The following is a 17,261-nucleotide window of genomic DNA, read 5'->3' on the forward strand; positions in this document are numbered from 1 at the left end:
TGGTTTCACACTAACCCTGAACCTCCGTCAGAGCGGGTTGTTTGCTGCTATTTAGCATCTGTTTATACTGTAAATTTGCACATTGCCCACATCTATGCACATTGTAAACATCTATGCACATGGTTTTTTTGCAGATTGGGTACTTAGATCTCTAGTGTCTTTTATTCTTTATTTTTTTATTTGTTTAATCTTGTAATCTGTGGATACTGTTGAAAACTGTGAATTTCCTTCGGGATGAATAAAGTACATATCTATCTAATCTATATAACTAGTGCTAAAAAACAAGAGCTAAATAGTAATGAGTGCAATAGAGAATAAATACACTGCAAAAACGCAAAATCTTACCAAGATTATTTGTCTTATTTCAAGTCAAAATATCTCATTACACTTAAAATAAGACATGATCACCTCAGAAGGAACTTGTTTTTAGACAATTTTCACTTGTTTCATTGGCAAAATTTGCCAGTGAAACAAGCAAATTTTCACTTGTTTCAAGAGACAATTGTCTAAAAACAAGTTCCTTCTGAGGTGATCATGTCTTATTTTAAGTGTAATGAGATATTTTGACTAGTAATAAGACATTTTTGACTTGAAATAAGACAAATAATCTTGGTAACATTTTGAGTTTTTGCAGTGCAGATAAAACAGAATGTAAACAGCAGAGACGTCGTAGCAGCAGGTTGTTTTTGTTGAGTTTTTTTTGAAAAGTTTTAGTTGAAAAGTTTTACTTGAAGAGATCTTCTGCACACATGAAGTTTTGTGGACTGAAAGCTTTGCCTCGATCTGAACGTGCGGAGCTTCTTTTTCACTTCTCAAGCGCCCAGATGTGACTTTTTTTGTTTGTTTGTTTGTTTTTTTTGCATGTTTCTGCAGCGAGGAAGTGGAAGCTGCATAAAAGATCAGTGTAACAGTGTAAAGACGTGGTGTGCTCCCTGTGAGTGGCGGATCAGAGGCTCACCTGTGTAGTTTGCGGTGGCGGTCTGAGTCTCGGCGTCCGGCGGTGCGTCCGTCTGCGTCTGGGCTTCGGTCTGCAGGCCCGGCTGCAGCTGGACCGTGGTGCCGGTCCCGTCCTCGGGCGGCGCGGCGGCGGCGGTGGCGACGGCGGCGGTGCTCCGGACGTCCTCGGGGCCCGGCGTGGAGCCTCCGGCCAGGACCAGGACGCACAGCAGGGGCCACAGCGGCACCCAGAGGTGGGCCCCGGTGGAGCCTGCTCTCCTGGACATGGAAGAGGTCCAGAAACGGAAGGAAAAAAAGACGAAGGTGAAGAAGAGAGGGAGGAGAGGAGAGGCCGAGGCGCCGCAGCCGGACTCACGGCCTCATCGCCTCGATCTGAAAAAGGGAAAAGTTGAGGCGCTGACTTTTGACCCGCTTCCCTTCGATCAGCCCTCCTCTCGCCTGCCGTCCTCCCCTCTCTTTTCGTCTTCTCACGTCTTCCCTCCTCCTTTCCTCCTCTTCCCTTCCTCTGCTCTCTCTTTTTCTCTCTCTCCTTCTTCTTCTTCCTCTTCTTCCTCTTTTATCTTCACTCCCTCCACGGACAGAGGCAAATCTCTGTGCTGCTGTTCATGACGCTGGCTTACTGCGAGAATGCATGTGAGAGAGAGAGAGAGAGAGAGAGAGAGAGAGAGAATGAGAAGGAGCGAGGGAGTGTGTGTGTAAGTCTCTGTGAGAGGGAGGGTGTGTGTGTGTGTGTGTGTGTGTGTGTGTGTGTGTGTTGTAGCTCCGCTGTAATCTGCTTGCCCTCTGCTCGCTTGACGTTCTTTCTCTACAGCCGTCTTCTCTCCGTCCCTCCGTTCACTCGCCTCACTGCTCTCTCTCTCTCTCTCTCTTTCTCTCTCTCTCTCTCTCTCTGATCTCCAGCTGGGGCGAGCGAGCTCTTGCGTAACAGCAGCCCGTTCGCTGAGCTGCGCTGAGCTGTAACTCATGCAGCCTTAAGTCCTGATATTCCTAGTCCTCGTTCTCTCTCTCTCTCTCTCTCTCAGCCTCTCTCACTCTGCTTCTCTCTCTCTTCTGTGTCTCGGCCGTCCATTATCCCCCATTTCCTCTCTCTTCCTTCCCTTAGTTTTTTTTATTTTTTTATTTCTCTCCTTCTCTCCCACTCCTCTACCTGATATTTTGACAGGTGTGGGTAGTGACTAAAGGAGATAAAGATAGCAGAGTATTGAAGTAGACATACAAAGACAGGCGGTTGGTATAAAAATAGACGAGGAAATATTCATATTTTCTGTTTTGGACTTTATTTTTTCTGCCACATCTCAGGTTTTACCCCGAGCTTTCTTCTTTCCTTGACCGGTGTGGACTCGAAAAAGTGGCAAAGGACAGGGAGAGAAGGATCCTCACTGCAAAAAGTCAAAATCTTACCAAGATTATTTGTCTTATTTCAAGTCAAAATGTCTTATTTCTAGTCAAAATATCTCATTACACTTCAAATAAGACATAATCACCTCAGAAGTAACTTGTTTTTAGACAATTTTCACCTGTTTCAAGTGAAAATTTACTTGAAACAAGTGAAAATTAGCTTGAAACAAGAAACAAAGTTTGCCAATGGAACAAGCAAATTTTTACTCTTTCACTTGTGTCACAAGTAAAAATTTGCTTTCTGAGCTGATCATGTCTTATTTTAAGTGTAATGAGATATTTTGACTAGAAATAAGACATTTTTACTTGAAATAAGACAAATAATCTTGGTAAGATTTTGACTTTTTGCAGTGTTGAAGTAGATATAGGGAAGTTGTAGTAAAAAGACAGGTAGACAGGTGAGCACATAGCATTATTATTATTATTATTATTTAAAGGTGATTCAACAGGCACACAGCGAAGACCCATTCCCCAACCGGATGTTAAAACTCAAATGCATCATTCTTATCCCTTGAGTTTTAGGCTGAAGTGATTTCTTGACCCCATTTGAGTCTCTTTGCTCTGTTAGTTTTGATGGTTATGGCAAAAACAGAAAAAAAAAAAAAAAAAAACATCTCAAGGCAGAAATCCCAGATCAGGATCACCAACAGAATCTAATCAGCTGCCCGAAGCCAATCTGTCCACCGAATTTCATGCAAATCTGTTTGCCAGCGTTTGAGATATCCTGCTGACAGGCACAGACTGAGAGGCAGAAACAAGCTGCCTGCTGGATGTGAGGAGGTGAAAAGACTCGTGCAGATCAGGGGGGGTCGGTGTTTAGACTCTGATTACTTTTGGAGAAAAAACTGGCATTCCAGTTCCGCCAACACAGCGTGCAGGAGCTTTAAAAACTGGGTTGCAACTTTTTTTTTTTTTAATTCACCTGCTTTTAAAAACTCACCAAATTCGTTTTGTTGGAGCCGCTGACCCAACATTCTCAGACGGGATTTTACAGAAGTAATTCATTAAGAAGTAATTAAGTAAAGAAGTAATGTAATAATTGTTTACTGATTAATATTTTTATTTGTCTTTAAGCCCGTCAATCATCTCTAACAGTCGACTAATCAGGTGGAAAAGTGCAACTCCTTCTTTAAGACGAGACGCTGTGAAATCTCTCTCCTCTGGTCCTCACACTTGACCTGGTGTGCCAATGCAAGAAGTTTATGAACAAACCTTAAAGTCAATTTTCAGCAAAGCTCGTTATTAATCAGTGAGTCACGTGTGACGTTCACTTGGTCGGGATTTTGGGTCTCAGAATTGCAAACACTCGACCCCGCCCATCGCCGTCCTCCGCCCGCTGAAGGCCGATTCTGCCAGAAAGTACAAAAAAACTGGTAACATTTTACAATAACAGTACAACAATTAATGTTAGTTAATGCCATCATAAACATGAAGTAACAGGTAATGAACATTAAGTAACAGGTAATAAACATTAAGTAACAGTTAACTAACCGTTAACTAAAGTGTCTAAGAATCATGTACTAATGCTGTTCATGCTAAGGTATTAATTTATATGTTACTTAAGGGTTATTGTAGATATTATTAATATTAGTAAATGCCATAATAACCATTAACTAACAGTTACTCCTTGGCTTTCAACCCCACATGAGACTCTGCTTCTGTTTTAGTGTTTTTATGGTTTGTTTTATTTATTGTTTTATTTGTTTTTAATTGTTTTATTGAGTTTAAATTGTTTTATTGTTTTTAAGTTGTTTTAGAAACATTAAAAACAATAAACAATTATTTTAATATTTATTTATTTTCCTGTTATTGCCTATTTTTGTACAGCACTTTGTTGCAGCTGTGGTTGTTTTAAAGGGCTTTATAAATAAAGTTGAGTTGAGTTAATTAACCATTACGGCATTAACTAACATAAACTTACGTTAATTGTTGTACTCTCATTGTAAAGTGTTACCAAAAAACTTCCTCAAATTCTCCCAGAATTTACTGTTAAATTCATGGATTCCATGCTCTTTCGGTGGACCTTGATAGTTGGGGTCAAAAATGTTTTAAAGATCAAATGTTGTCGGGTTACCTGTCACTTTAAAGTAAAATGTTCTGCCTCGGCCTAAAGGGCAGAGAAGCTGTTCAGTTTGTGTTAAACTGAAAAGGGAAGAAATCCAGAATCTGCTTTAGTTGGGCCAAAAACAAAAAAAAAAGTACACTTACACTCTCCTTGATATTCTTGGTTTACTATGCTGTGTTTATTTTTTCACCTGTATTTATATGATGTAGATTCATCATGCTAAGTCAGAAATGGCCTATAAATGAGCTCTCTTGTATGCGTGATCAGAATGTATGTATTCAGAATCATGATTATGTTTCTATGTATAAAGCAATGAGCTTCAGGTGTGAGACCTACATGGACAGGAGATTAAAGAATATTGCCATGCAGCCGAAACAATTAAAAATTACTCTTGACAGCCTATCTGACACTGACCTCTCTCATTGGTTGTAAGCTAAAAAAAAATAAAAACTAAACTGAAACAAAACCTGAAAATGTAAAATGTCAAGCCCTTGTGCCACAGCATGCCACGTCTGACTCCAGGTCACAGGCTTGGGCGCTCAGATCACATCTGTTTTATTCATCCGATGATACGTCACATTCTCTGCCCTAAAACCACTCCCGGTTTGCAAACCTTTTGCCCTGCTGAAGTGCCCTCGGGCAAGACGCTGAAAATCACAGCGGGTCCGGAGACGTCGATTCAAACAAGTGAAAAGTGGAGGGGGGGCGATTTCACTGTGGGGCTTAAATAAATCTAGCGTGACTTGTTTGGATCTCAGGTGTTTTTTCACTCAGATTCCACGTGATGTAAAATGTGATTTCACACACACACACACACACACACACACACACACACACACAGGTGGACGCCCGGGGTGTAATGTGATGAAGCCGATCGGCGACGGCTCTCTGGTCCAAGCGTCCATGTAAAGACATGAATAATAGATGCAACCGGGACCTAAAATAGGAGGGAGATGGAAGGAAATAGACGGAGCGCTGGAGATTAAAGAGTGAGAGGGGAGGCAACAGTGAGCGATGACGGCACGAGGTAGAAAAAGAATCCAAAAGATAAAGAAAGACAGCCAGAGATTGTGGAAGGGGAGACGGATGAAGTGAAAGCCGGCGCTCTCATCCTGAAAGAGCTGCCATCTATTAAACGCTGGGCCGGTAAATGGAGACACGGAGGTTCTCTGCTGCGACAAACTACATTATTTACAGCCGCGGCTTTGCCAAACTGGACACAGGGAGAGCTTTAAAACCCCAATCCAAGATTTTATTCAAAGCCGTTAAATTTTAGCTACACTAGGCAAGATTTTTATGGTAAAAATACACCCATCTGATCAGTCTAAATGGGGCTGATTTGGGACCGAAACAGAAAGCAGTTTGAGACGTCTGCGATGATTAAATCCTCTCTGGACACGGGATGTGATAAATCGCAAAATAAAAAAAACTGTCTCCTAAATCCAACAGCAAGTTGAGGAATAGTTTCACTTTTCTGTATTAATTCACTAGAAATTACAATAATAAAAAAAAAATGTAGGATTTAAGCCTCAACACTCTGAATCTATTTCCCTGTGTTCAACTATGACATCTGAACAGTTTAATACTCAACAAACCAAAACATTTTCTCATATTAGGGTCCCTGAATTCACTCAAAATGGGAGTAAGAAGTGTAATGAGAGTAAATTCGGGACTGCAGAGCATGAAAAAAAATTTAAGATTAACTGACATCAAATGATTTCTGGGTAATATACATTCACACTGTTTTTCAGACTGGAGGGGAAGGGATGATTCCTTAAGAGGCCGAATAAAGTCGGTTAGTTCCTGAATCCCAGTACCGGGCGTCGGGCGTCGGGTTCTGCCACTTGGTTCTTGGTTTCGTGGTTTCATGCTAACTCTCCTTATCTATACAATCATGTATATACTTCAATTCCATCTGTACATTTCATTTCATATTCATTACCATCTGTATATTTCACATCTCATATCTCTTTTTCTTAGGTTAGCCCTTATTGTACATTTTAGTTTTTAGTCTTTATAGTCTTTATTGTATATATTTAGCCTTTATTATTTTTTTATTTAACTTTACTGTATGTTCTACTGTTGCTGCTGGAACACCAGAATTTCCCTGGTTGGGATCAATAAAGTATATCTATCTATCTATCTAATGAAGTACTTCAAACTCTCAAAATATAAGCATTTTACCTGTTGCTGCCACTTGGGGCCGCCAGTGAGCCAAATGGATGCCTGGTACATAACCATGGGTCATTGAGGTGAGGACCATGTAGACTCAACTGATTTTAAAAAACGTTAGTTTAATGGTTGAGTCCACATGGTTCTCATTCTTGGTCCGACTCAATGGAAAATTACATGCTTATTCCGCGTTTTTGTCGTCGTTGAGTCGACTCTAAATGGTTCGATCAGCCTTCAGCAGTTTTGCGTAGTGCACCTTTAATGCCTTGAGGGACAGTATTTTAATTATTTTTCAACAGTTAAAATACACCGAATGTACAAAACATAAGGACAAAATAAAAGGGTTAGGATTTCTAAGGTGTATCCAGGTACTGGGTTGGTTTCCATGTGCAACGTCTGAGCCTCGGCCGCCAGTTTTCACCCGGATCGATTTTGACACCACACAGCGCCACCACCAGGCCAACAGGGCCCCAAAGCCTCACCCTCAGTATCTCAGACACAGCTGCTTCTGATTTTATTCGGTTTTATCCACTTTTGAAAGTTTTTCATCAGGACCCAAGACACTAGACAATTTTCTCAACCCACAAAGGTCAGCTGAAAACATACTGATGCACCTTTAACTGTCCCTGTTGTTGCTGCTGTTGTCATTGTGTTGTTTTATACTGTCTTTTTTTTTTTTTTTTAAACTATCTATTTATTAATTTTTATACATTGTGCTGAAGTAGCAATCCTCATTTTCGTTGTAACTTGTTGTGCAATGACAAATAAACTCATTCATTCATTCAAAAAATGGAAACCATTAAAATGAGTTATAGTGAGTCACAACAAATGAGTTACAGCAAAATGATAACTTTGGTTGACTGCTATGCAAACTTGATTTATTTATTTTTGTTGTTAATTTTCTCTTCCATACTGCACACATTAGTTTGATGAAGCCCCTCAGACAGCACACATGGATTCGTAACATAAAAGCCATAATATACCTACTCAGGGTGTTGTTTACTATTATATTATATGATAAGTATAATGGTAATGTAAATGGTACAAGCTGAATATTATGGAGTTTTGTTGGTTAATATGTAAGTTTAATAACATGTCCAGTTGGTTAAACCACTCTAAAAACCTGAAAACTTGTTGGCACTTTGTCGATAAACTTAATTTGACATGTAAATTTAATAATAAAATAAAAATGGCACTCCAAAACTGTCCATCTATTTTATGAAAAAAATTTAAAAAATAAAAATGCGAAGTTCACCATCTAGTATCATAAGTAAATAAATCAAATGAAATAAAATAAATGACTGGATCCAGTTTTCGCAAAGGTTGTCACTTTGTCAGCCAAGGACCAGATTTTTTTTTTTTTTTTTTTTTTTTTTGATATTTCAAAGATCAACATTGTTTAATTTGAAGCCTCGTGAAGACGCTGTGACTTTATCTTCAACGTGTCCTGTTTTATTTGTTCTGTCTTATCTATTTTCTGCTGCTGTGGTGACCCAATTTCCCCTCTGGGATCATAAAACTTTCATCTAATCCTGTCATCATCATCATCATCATCATCATTTTGCTGGACTAGATGTCACGTCTTTGCAAATGCTGGACAACTGAGAATGAAGCAAAACACCTAAAACTACAAACTACATATATTACATTAAAAAAGGTAATGCTAGCTGTGCCTCAACATTTCTTACATATGACGTTCTCTTACTTTACAGACCGTTTTTCCAATGAGATTTTCTTTAATCTAATCCCGGTGTATTTAAATCCAGATGTGATTGTAATGAAGTGCTTTACAGAATACAGAGGACACACAAAAATAAGGATATGCACAAACATAATGTCAGACTATAGGTCTATAGGTAGTAATAGTCATGGCTGACAGTGTTACATGTGCATTTTAACATCAATAAATTGTTTTTTGACATTAGGACGTCCTCTCTTCTGTACAGAGCGCCCCCTCCTGGCCAAACTGGGGCCTTAAGCAAATTTTGTCATGAGGCCCCATCGGGTGTTCGCTCACACAACAGGTACAAAATCATTGCAGAACAAAATGCCACTTAACGTAACAATCTTTTTTAATAAGAGCCCGCAACCTCTGACCTAAAAAATAAATTTCGTCATCAATTAATAATAGTAAAAAAAAATATTTCCACAACAAAGGTTATCTGAAGATTATGTACAGCAGGTTATTACGAGCTGTAGTTAGGTTAATAAAGCGACCTCTAGTGGTCGTGTCAGGAACAGCACTGTGATGTTGATGGTAGAAGAAGTGAAAGGCCGATGGAAAAATCACTGCCAACATGTTGATGCTCTTCAGGAAGGCGGGAGACAAAAATTTTTGGATGTTTTTTTTTTGTTTTTTTTGTAAACAAAATTCCTCTCTGGCTAAGTTTTCATTTCCTGGGATGGTGACGGAACAAAACAACCCAGTATCATGGCCAAGCGTGTAATTCACACGGTGTGCCACTTTTTGTAGCGTATCAATGTCACGGTGTTCCTTTCTAAATCGTGTAACCGACACGCCTCTATGAGAGTGTACTACCAGCAGGGGGCGACAAATTTCTCTGTACTGCGGACAGCTGCTGGAAGCATTTAGTTGACTCCATCCCGCTTCAGCGCAAGGTAAGATAAAGATGCATGACCTATGAAATGTATTTTTTAAACTAGTAATGTTTTTTGTTAAACAACTTTTAGGTCCCCTTGGGGTGTAATCATGTTAATTACATTTTATTTGTCAGTGCAGAACCGCAGGTGATCGACGTTTGATGAAATCAAAGGAGAAATTTAACTTTGCTCCGTTAGCATTTAGCTTTACAGCTAACGTGAGCTGAGAGCTAGCTTAAATTTAATGTTGCTGAGTTGGTCATATTGCAGTCAGATCAGTCTTTTGAGCCGACGGGATACTCCAAAACCCACCGGAGTCAGGCCATTGATATAAGAAGCATTTTTTTCCAAATGTCGGGTTGTGTTTTTATCATTCTAGCGCAGCTCAGGTAGGGCACGGGGCATTTAGAAAACCTTAATGTGGCTTGGTGGACTGTGGAGCTTTGTTACTGAGGCCAGTATTTGAAGAATTGTCATTACTGGCAAAGTAGGGCCAAATAATTCTCCAAATGGCACAATGACGGTATATAAATGCTATGAAGCTTAACTGAAGCCTAGCTTCTGGTCGCCAGGTTTAAATATTAAACTTAGGTAGCGCTCGTCAATGTCACCTTTACTCAGGCGTCCAATCGCAGTGGAGGAAGGGCGGGACGGGCGGGACAAACACCGCAAAGACCAAACGTCACATCCTGCCTGTACCGGGATGCAACAACATCAGCATCAGCATCCGCGATGGAGAAATGAATGTTTGTCTTTGTCTTTATCTCTGAATATCCAGAGATAAACAGTGCATGTTCGGGGGCGGTGTCCACCAAAGCCTCTTGTCCCAGCTCCAAAAGCTAGGCGCTTCTCCGAAAGCCCAGCTGTGAGCGCGTGAGAGCGCTTTGAAGGCGCAGCGCCTTTCAGCTGAGACGCTTTGGTTGCTAAGATACGGACAATCCGCAAAAACAACGTTCACTGCGTTTGTTGCAAGCTCGTAATTTTCCACTTGTTTTAATGGTCTTCAGAATATTAGTTGCCAGCCCTTGTTGTAATGAACTGAGGGCTTATCGCTAAGACATAAGACACCAAAAACAAAGCACAAGAGTAGGAGCAGGGGTGTAGCAACCAGGGGGCAGACCTCAACAGTAAAGTGAAGTGCAGTTGTGAATAGTGAATAGTGAATAGTGTAGTGAATTTATAAGTTATTACACGATTCCTCGGGTATATTGCACAGAATCAGACACCCAGCATGTAAATGTAAAGTACATAGTGAAATTGCACATTGCTTGATTGCATAGGTCCCTTAGGTAATTTGCACAGAATTCTGGATCATAAACATGCATATTGCACCAGAACCCATCATATCAAATTAAAGTGCACCCTGAAATTGCACATTGCTCAATTGCACAAGTCCCTAGGAAAAATTGCATCACTGTAGCCTATATGTCACCCTATTGAACCTAACCCCCTAGTGTTTTTACGCTCCAGCAAAAACACAAGTTAACGTTTTACACATACCCTTAGCATGCCCTTTCAGATTTTATACTATTATTCTGTTATACTATACTACTACTATACTATTTTATTCTATACCACTATTATATTTCATATCTTTCTCAGTCATTGCGTGATTATCTTTTCAGAGTGAGCGGATCACAGCGTCAGGTGGGGCTGATAAAAGATGACTTATGCCTTGGGCTCTTTGCATGCAGCAAAGAGCCCAAGTTCGGCCCCAAACCAGGGTGGCCGCAGCCCAGGCCCAAGCCATGCCGCAAGCGCTCCACCAAGTGAGCCACCAGGGCGACGCTAAACAGATGCATATAAATGTACAGCACAATACTGTTAGAGTCGTTTTGCATTGTCACCTGTCTATTTTCCATTGTGATCACCGGTACTTCATTGTGACTGTACAAGTCATTCAGCAGATTGAAATTTATTCATTAGCCTGCTTACATCAGAGCCTGTCATACTTTAAAGAGTACTTACCATGTGTTTTTGTGAATTCTTGATGAAGACAGTTTTATTCCCATGCCTTCATGGTGAAATCATATTTCAAATTTCCCAAACATCTATTATCCAACTGGAAAAATTTGGTCCATAATTAAAAGCAAAATCTCAGGTGCGTTCCGGTAGTTCAACTGGTAGAGCACATACCACATGGCTTAGGCCTAAACCACAGTGATCAGGGCTTGAATCCAGCCTCAGGTGATTTGCTGCATGTCATCCCCTCTCTCCCCCCTTTACTGTGAAACTCCACTGTCCCTAGAGCTGACCCCCCACCCTCCCTCCTCCCATACTAGAAAAGTGCAATGCCAAATGAGAAATTAATTTTATCGGCAAATAATATCGTTAATGTGATTTTCTAGATACATGTTTACACTTTTTGGATATCTTCTAAATGTTTTTTCCCTTATTTAACAGATGAAAGTGTGGAAGGAGGCTGTCCAGTTACCAGTGCAGTACTGTGACAGAAAAGGAAAGGTGTGTTGATATATTGTGTAAATCCATACATCTGATTGACACTAATTGATGAGTTCTCATGGATACTGTTTTTTTATTTGGTTAGGTTTGGGCAATCAAGACGTGATGTGTTTAGCAACCTACTGTATGGGAAGATTAATTGTTTGCTTTTGTATGACAGAGCATTTGGAGAAGATTTAGGTGTTTCCACTGTTTTCAGTATGTGTCGTGTTGAACTCCAACACCAGATTAGTCGTGTTTGTTGCATGACAGGACCAAGCAGCCAAGAAGTTGCATAGTAGGCTAACTTTAGCTTAGAAAAGTCTTAACTCTCCAGCTGTCAGGGATGCAAACAGGTAAAGATCAAAAATGAAAAAATACAACAGGACAGCTTACCTTGTGTGGTACTTCTGCACCTTTATGTGGGGTCCAATGCACACTTGTGAAATAGATCAAGTTTGCAGAAAGTTGGAAATGTAGGAAAGGATAGTGATATTGCCAACGGGTGTAAGCCTCTGCAGTCTTCCTGCACAAGTGTGCGCTTGACCCCACACACAGGCGCAGCAGTATCACACAAGATAAGCTGTCCTGTCGTTTTTTGTTTTTTTTTTCATTTTTGACAACAATAAATACATCAGTCATATTTATTTTATTGCCCAACCCCATACTTTGTTGATTACAGTAACTTACCATTGTGCCATACAACTTCTGTAACAGTATTAAACACAAAGGAAAAAAACGTATAACCCATGCTATCACAGTAACCTCTTGCCATCATATAAAAGTTTTACTTAGTGCATTGTAAAGCTATGTCATTTTTTTTTCCTTTCAGAATGCCCACACACACTGACAGGGAGCGGGGATTTTTACCCAGTGAAGAGGGTTGCCAAAACCCGAGTCATCAAGGTTAGATATAATAATAAGCACTAGACCCATTTCCTCCTTCTACCCAATTCAGCTCATTCAATATTAAAAAGGAATGCAAATTAAAATTTTTCTGTCAATGAAATTTTATTTTGCAGTTCAAGTATTGATTTGATTGGATACAGGATGTTAAGGTGCTTATCAACGGCAAGAGCTTGACATGCCATATTAATATACCAACAATTCAGTATAATCATAAATTCAGTATTCAGTGTTTCAGCTGGCAATACATGATTCCAGGTTAAAACTGTGGAACCTCATTTTGATTGATTTTGCTGAATCACAAGAGTATTTAATAGAGTGGAGTAACTGTTACCACGTGGAGTAAACCGAAAATATTCTTTTTTTTTTTTTTTTTTTTTTTTTTTTTAGGGTCAAAAAATGAAGTATGTGGAGTGGGAGCCATGCAAAATCTGGTGTGTATGACCTTTTTTCAATGAATATAAAGTAATGAGTACGTATTACATGTTTTCAATATAGAGTGTCTTAATGTATATAGATTTTATTTGCATAACCCATTTTTTTTTTTCCTTTTTGTCTTACAGTGGAAAGAAGTGGCCTTTGCAGTGGGTGCCGGATAGTGAAACTTGCTAGGTTTTTGCGGCAAATTAGCAGCTGTTCACATGATTTCATTTCCATTTGTTGCTGTATTTCATTTTGCACTTTGTATTTTACAGTGTTCTTCTTGTTTGTTTGTTTTTTGGGCACTGTAAATATTGTCATGTAGTGATCTGTTTTTGTTATGCTGGTTTTTACTTTACCTGTTGCAATAAAACCTTGAAAAGTGAACTTGTTTCTGATTTAATAACACAAAATATTTATTGAATAATGTAGCTAAGCATTTTTCGATGTCTGACATGTAGGTCACCACTCACACAACGCTTTGAAATAAAGAACCTCAAATAAAGAAACTCAACCTTTAGTATCGCTGGAAGGGTCACCACCTGATGAGCAGGCCAACAGGTAAAGGCAAGGCAGGTTTATTTGTATAGCACATTTCAGCGATAAGGCAATTCAAAGTGCTTTACATAAAGCATAAAGGCATTAAAACAATATAAAAGCAACACAAGAAAACATACATAAAAACAATGAATAAAAAGAAGCTATAAGGAGAATAAGATAGAACAGGACATTAACAGCTGTGATTTAAAAGAACAGAGTCGCAGCAGATCTACAGTTTTCTGGGAGTTTGTTCCAGATATGTGGAGCATGAAAAATAAACGCTGCTTCTCCATGTAAACTTGAATATGTGACCAAAATAAGTCACTTCACATAATACCATCCTGTCTATCATTCAGGCTAGTATACAGTGCATAACCACAGTCTATGGGCTTGACCCTAACCCTAACCCTAACAAGATGTAAGCCTATTTTAGCATTGCTCCAAGAAAATAAGCTTTTAAGTTAGCCAAAACTACTAGTGTGGTTGTAAATTAGTAAACTCTGATTACCTTAAAAGATTTATGTCACTATATGATTGACTGCAATGATTTTTGTTCATACTTTGACCCAAAAGACAAAAGGCCCAACTGAACGTAAGCCTGGGCCAAGGCTGTGACCATGAAATGTGAAAATTAGAATTTTGTCATAGGACTAAGCCAAATACATCGTTGGAATTGTCTCAACCTGGAGAGTAACATATGTCAGTTTGAAGATTGTAACAGCTTCCTCCTTTGAAATATTGAGCTTTGAACTCTGACCTCAGTGCATCTTTGCAGCACTGTTATTCAGCAATAACAGCGGCTACAGACATGAGGCCAACTGTTATAGAAAGCTCTTGACCTAAACTGTGTGAGTAAGTCCATGTGGGTACAGTCACCAATTGGGGGCGCTATCAAATTTGGTAAAAATAGATTTTCACCCATTTTCAAAATACATATTACATTTCTGGTTACACCACTGTGTTTGTCATCCCCTAAAACCCCTCAGTGTACTTTCAAATGATTATTTACAACTTCAGATCCTAGTAAATACGCAAAATGTTTTTAAACTACAATTCCCATTAGCCAAGCTATGTCGCGCGCTGTGCATGTAAGGAGAAAGCCGCCATATTTGTAGTTTTTCTGTTTTTCAAAGGAGGGTTTGAGATAGGGTTCTATAAAATATTTCTGCTCATTATTTCAAATACGTAGCAAAGCCGAACTTTTAATTGCATTGCATATAGATGATGTATGCCAAATAAACGTAGAGATGTTGACTTTTTCCAGGTGATTTTTTAGAACCACCACAAGCAGCGTGACACTCATTATGTTTCCGGTACCCGCGGTTAGCAAAAGTCCGCAATTATCAGCGCCACAGCTACAGGAACTAGTACGGTCGTAAATATTAGGCTGTCTTAGCTAATCGTAACCTATTGGTTAGTCGCATATCTCTCATTAGCGAGAGGAGGGGGGGTGAGAGAGAGAGAGAGGGAGAGAGAGAGAGAGAGAGAGAGAGAGAGAGGGTTATATAGGGTCAAATAAGGTAACATAATACTAGAATTAGGGAAAAATACCAGCTGTCTAGTGTTACTTATTAAACCAAGAGCAAAGTTGTGCAATGGGGTAATGATGAAAAAACATGTGCTTATTTTTGTTATTTAGGTCTTCTTTTGTAAGCTATACAACTGGGCTACAATGCAACTGGAAAAAAGTCAAATGGGCAAAGATTTTATTTTCAAGAAGTACACTTAAGCAAGAATTAGTCAGCATGTTTTGAAACACTTTTATTTATTTTTTTTCTCAACATAGTTATGTTAAGTTTCCTGTGTTGGCACTGTGATAGCAGCCAGTATTAGATTTAGTGCCATCTTCCTTAAAGGTTCACTCTCAATTCAACCAAATTGTAACAGTGAATAACATTCTGAAATATACAGTATAAAGGCCAGATTATGGTTCAGACCCCACGTAGCTCCCACGTAGGCCCCCCACTGACAACAAGACCTGTGATTGGTCCGCTGAATTACATCATTTCCGCATTTCGCCCCTCTGGCGTCACATCCTGTTGTTGTGCTGGCAGCGTCATCTTTAAAAGAACTGCTGTTGTAATCACACATGATTGATTTCAAATTGTTTGGAAAGTTTGGATCATGCTGGATCTGGATCTACTGCTGCTCCTTTTAAAAATAACAACAACAGGAACAGCAGTAGCGTTTTGGCAGAGAATTGCTTAGCGTTTAACGCAGAGGTATATTGGGAGTGTCTGCCTTAATAATCCCGCCTTAGAGCAAAAAAAAAAACAACAAAAAAACAAATACATCAATGTAGGAACACATGAAACACTATGCACAATCACAACATGACACGCGGTGGACATGCAGGGTTACACTGCCTCCACATCACTGTCATCCAAACTGTCACAGTCCATTTCTTTATGGTCCTCCAGTATCTCCTCAGGCCTGTCCTCCAGCAAAGCATCAGCAGCATTTGATCCCAAAGCCTGGCTGTAACTTAAGCAGACAACTTGGAACTTCTTCTCCACATCTGCAAGGCTTTTATGAAGAAGACAGAATAGCCCATGTTGCCCCTCTTCACTTAGACTGCCTGGAATGAAAAATGAGGGGCATAACAATACTTCCACTCAGTGTTGTTCAGATGTTTCTAAGACACTTGACAGAAGAACTGCAAATCATTTAGACAGAGCCACAAGAAGCCATAATTTAACACTTGAAGTTGTAAAAGGGTTAAGCATATTATTGTGTTTGTACTCAGTGAGTGATGCAAAATCAACATCAATGAAGCAAGACAATAAAAAATTGCCTTCTTACCACTGTTTCTGCCATGGGATATTTCTGATATCTCAGTCCTGATGGCCCCAGCCAGCCCTCTGAGATAGGTGCAATGCTGCCGCATCTCCGTCATCAAGACGATCTTTTCCTCCTGAAGCCGCAGTGTTGACATGTGTGCATCAAAGACTTTTTTTTTTGGTGAGGATATTTCTGGATTCTGAAATCACATTAATAACACAGCTTCAACACAAGTCTGACCTGTAGATTTTTAACAGCCAAATAATTTTGCTAATTAAGCCAAAAAAAGTACTATTTGCACATCACATAAACTGGTGCAGGTTGCAAAAACTTAAACTAAAAGGGATCAGCAAGACACCTGAACACTTAAATATTTTTACCTCAAAACTCATATTGTCATTGCTGTAATTATTTTTTTTCTCATGTTGCTAATTTACACAATATTGCCAGGCTTAGTGGCTATTAGGTACGTTAATACTTAGAAAAGAAAAAAAAAAGGCAAAGACTCAGTGATTTGGGCAGAGACCTAGGTGACAAAGACTTTAAAAAATAAAATAGAATAAAAAAAAAACTTACCTCAAGACAGTGGGTCCTCAAGGAGAGAAAAAGAGAGAGGGAGGGAGAGAGAGAGAGAGAGAGAGAGAGAGAGAGAGAGAGAGAGAGAGAGACAGACAGACAGACAGATTGTGTGTGTGTGTGTGTGTGTGTGTGTGGTCTGTGTGTGGGGGGAGTGGTTGTGTGTGGGGTGGTGGTATGAGGGTGTAGGAGTGGCTCTTAAAAGAGCCGTTGGGTTGTTTTATAAAAAAGAAGGAATAGGTGGAGGAACAGGGAGAGAGGTGGTGGGACTGTTGACAGGGGCTGTTGGACAAAAGAAAAAAATGTTAAGCTATTTCTCTTGAGGCAAGTCTTCCTAGATTTGTCATATTATCGATGCAGAAAATACAGTTGCACACCTAGCCAGCAGATACTGAGGTAACTT

General features: G+C 39.6%; 1 protein-coding gene and 1 long non-coding RNA gene across 2 annotated transcripts in view; one reads left to right on the forward strand and one right to left on the reverse strand.

Annotated features, from left to right (window-relative positions):
* LOC115355620 (sushi domain-containing protein 3-like) overlaps positions 1–1,320 on the reverse strand; it is a 32,189-nt gene extending 30,869 nt beyond the window's left edge. Inside the window, exons 1-2 of the mRNA XM_030046477.1 lie at positions 1,313–1,320; positions 959–1,215 (exon numbers count right to left, since the gene is read on the reverse strand). Coding sequence (XP_029902337.1) covers positions 959–1,215; positions 1,313–1,320 — 265 coding nt within the window. The remainder of the gene's footprint in view (positions 1–958; positions 1,216–1,312) is intronic.
* A 10,274-nt stretch (positions 1,321–11,594) lies between these two features.
* Positions 11,595–13,342, forward strand: LOC115355425 (uncharacterized). The gene is made up of 4 exons (XR_003927880.1): positions 11,595–11,656; positions 12,468–12,541; positions 12,932–12,975; positions 13,105–13,342. It is a non-coding gene; the product is annotated as an uncharacterized LOC115355425 (long non-coding RNA).
* Positions 13,343–17,261: the final 3,919 nt, after the last annotated feature.

The sequence above is a fragment of the Myripristis murdjan genome, chromosome 23 (genome assembly GCF_902150065.1).
Source record: "Myripristis murdjan chromosome 23, fMyrMur1.1, whole genome shotgun sequence".
In the NCBI taxonomy this organism is placed as follows: domain Eukaryota; kingdom Metazoa; phylum Chordata; class Actinopteri; order Holocentriformes; family Holocentridae; genus Myripristis; species Myripristis murdjan.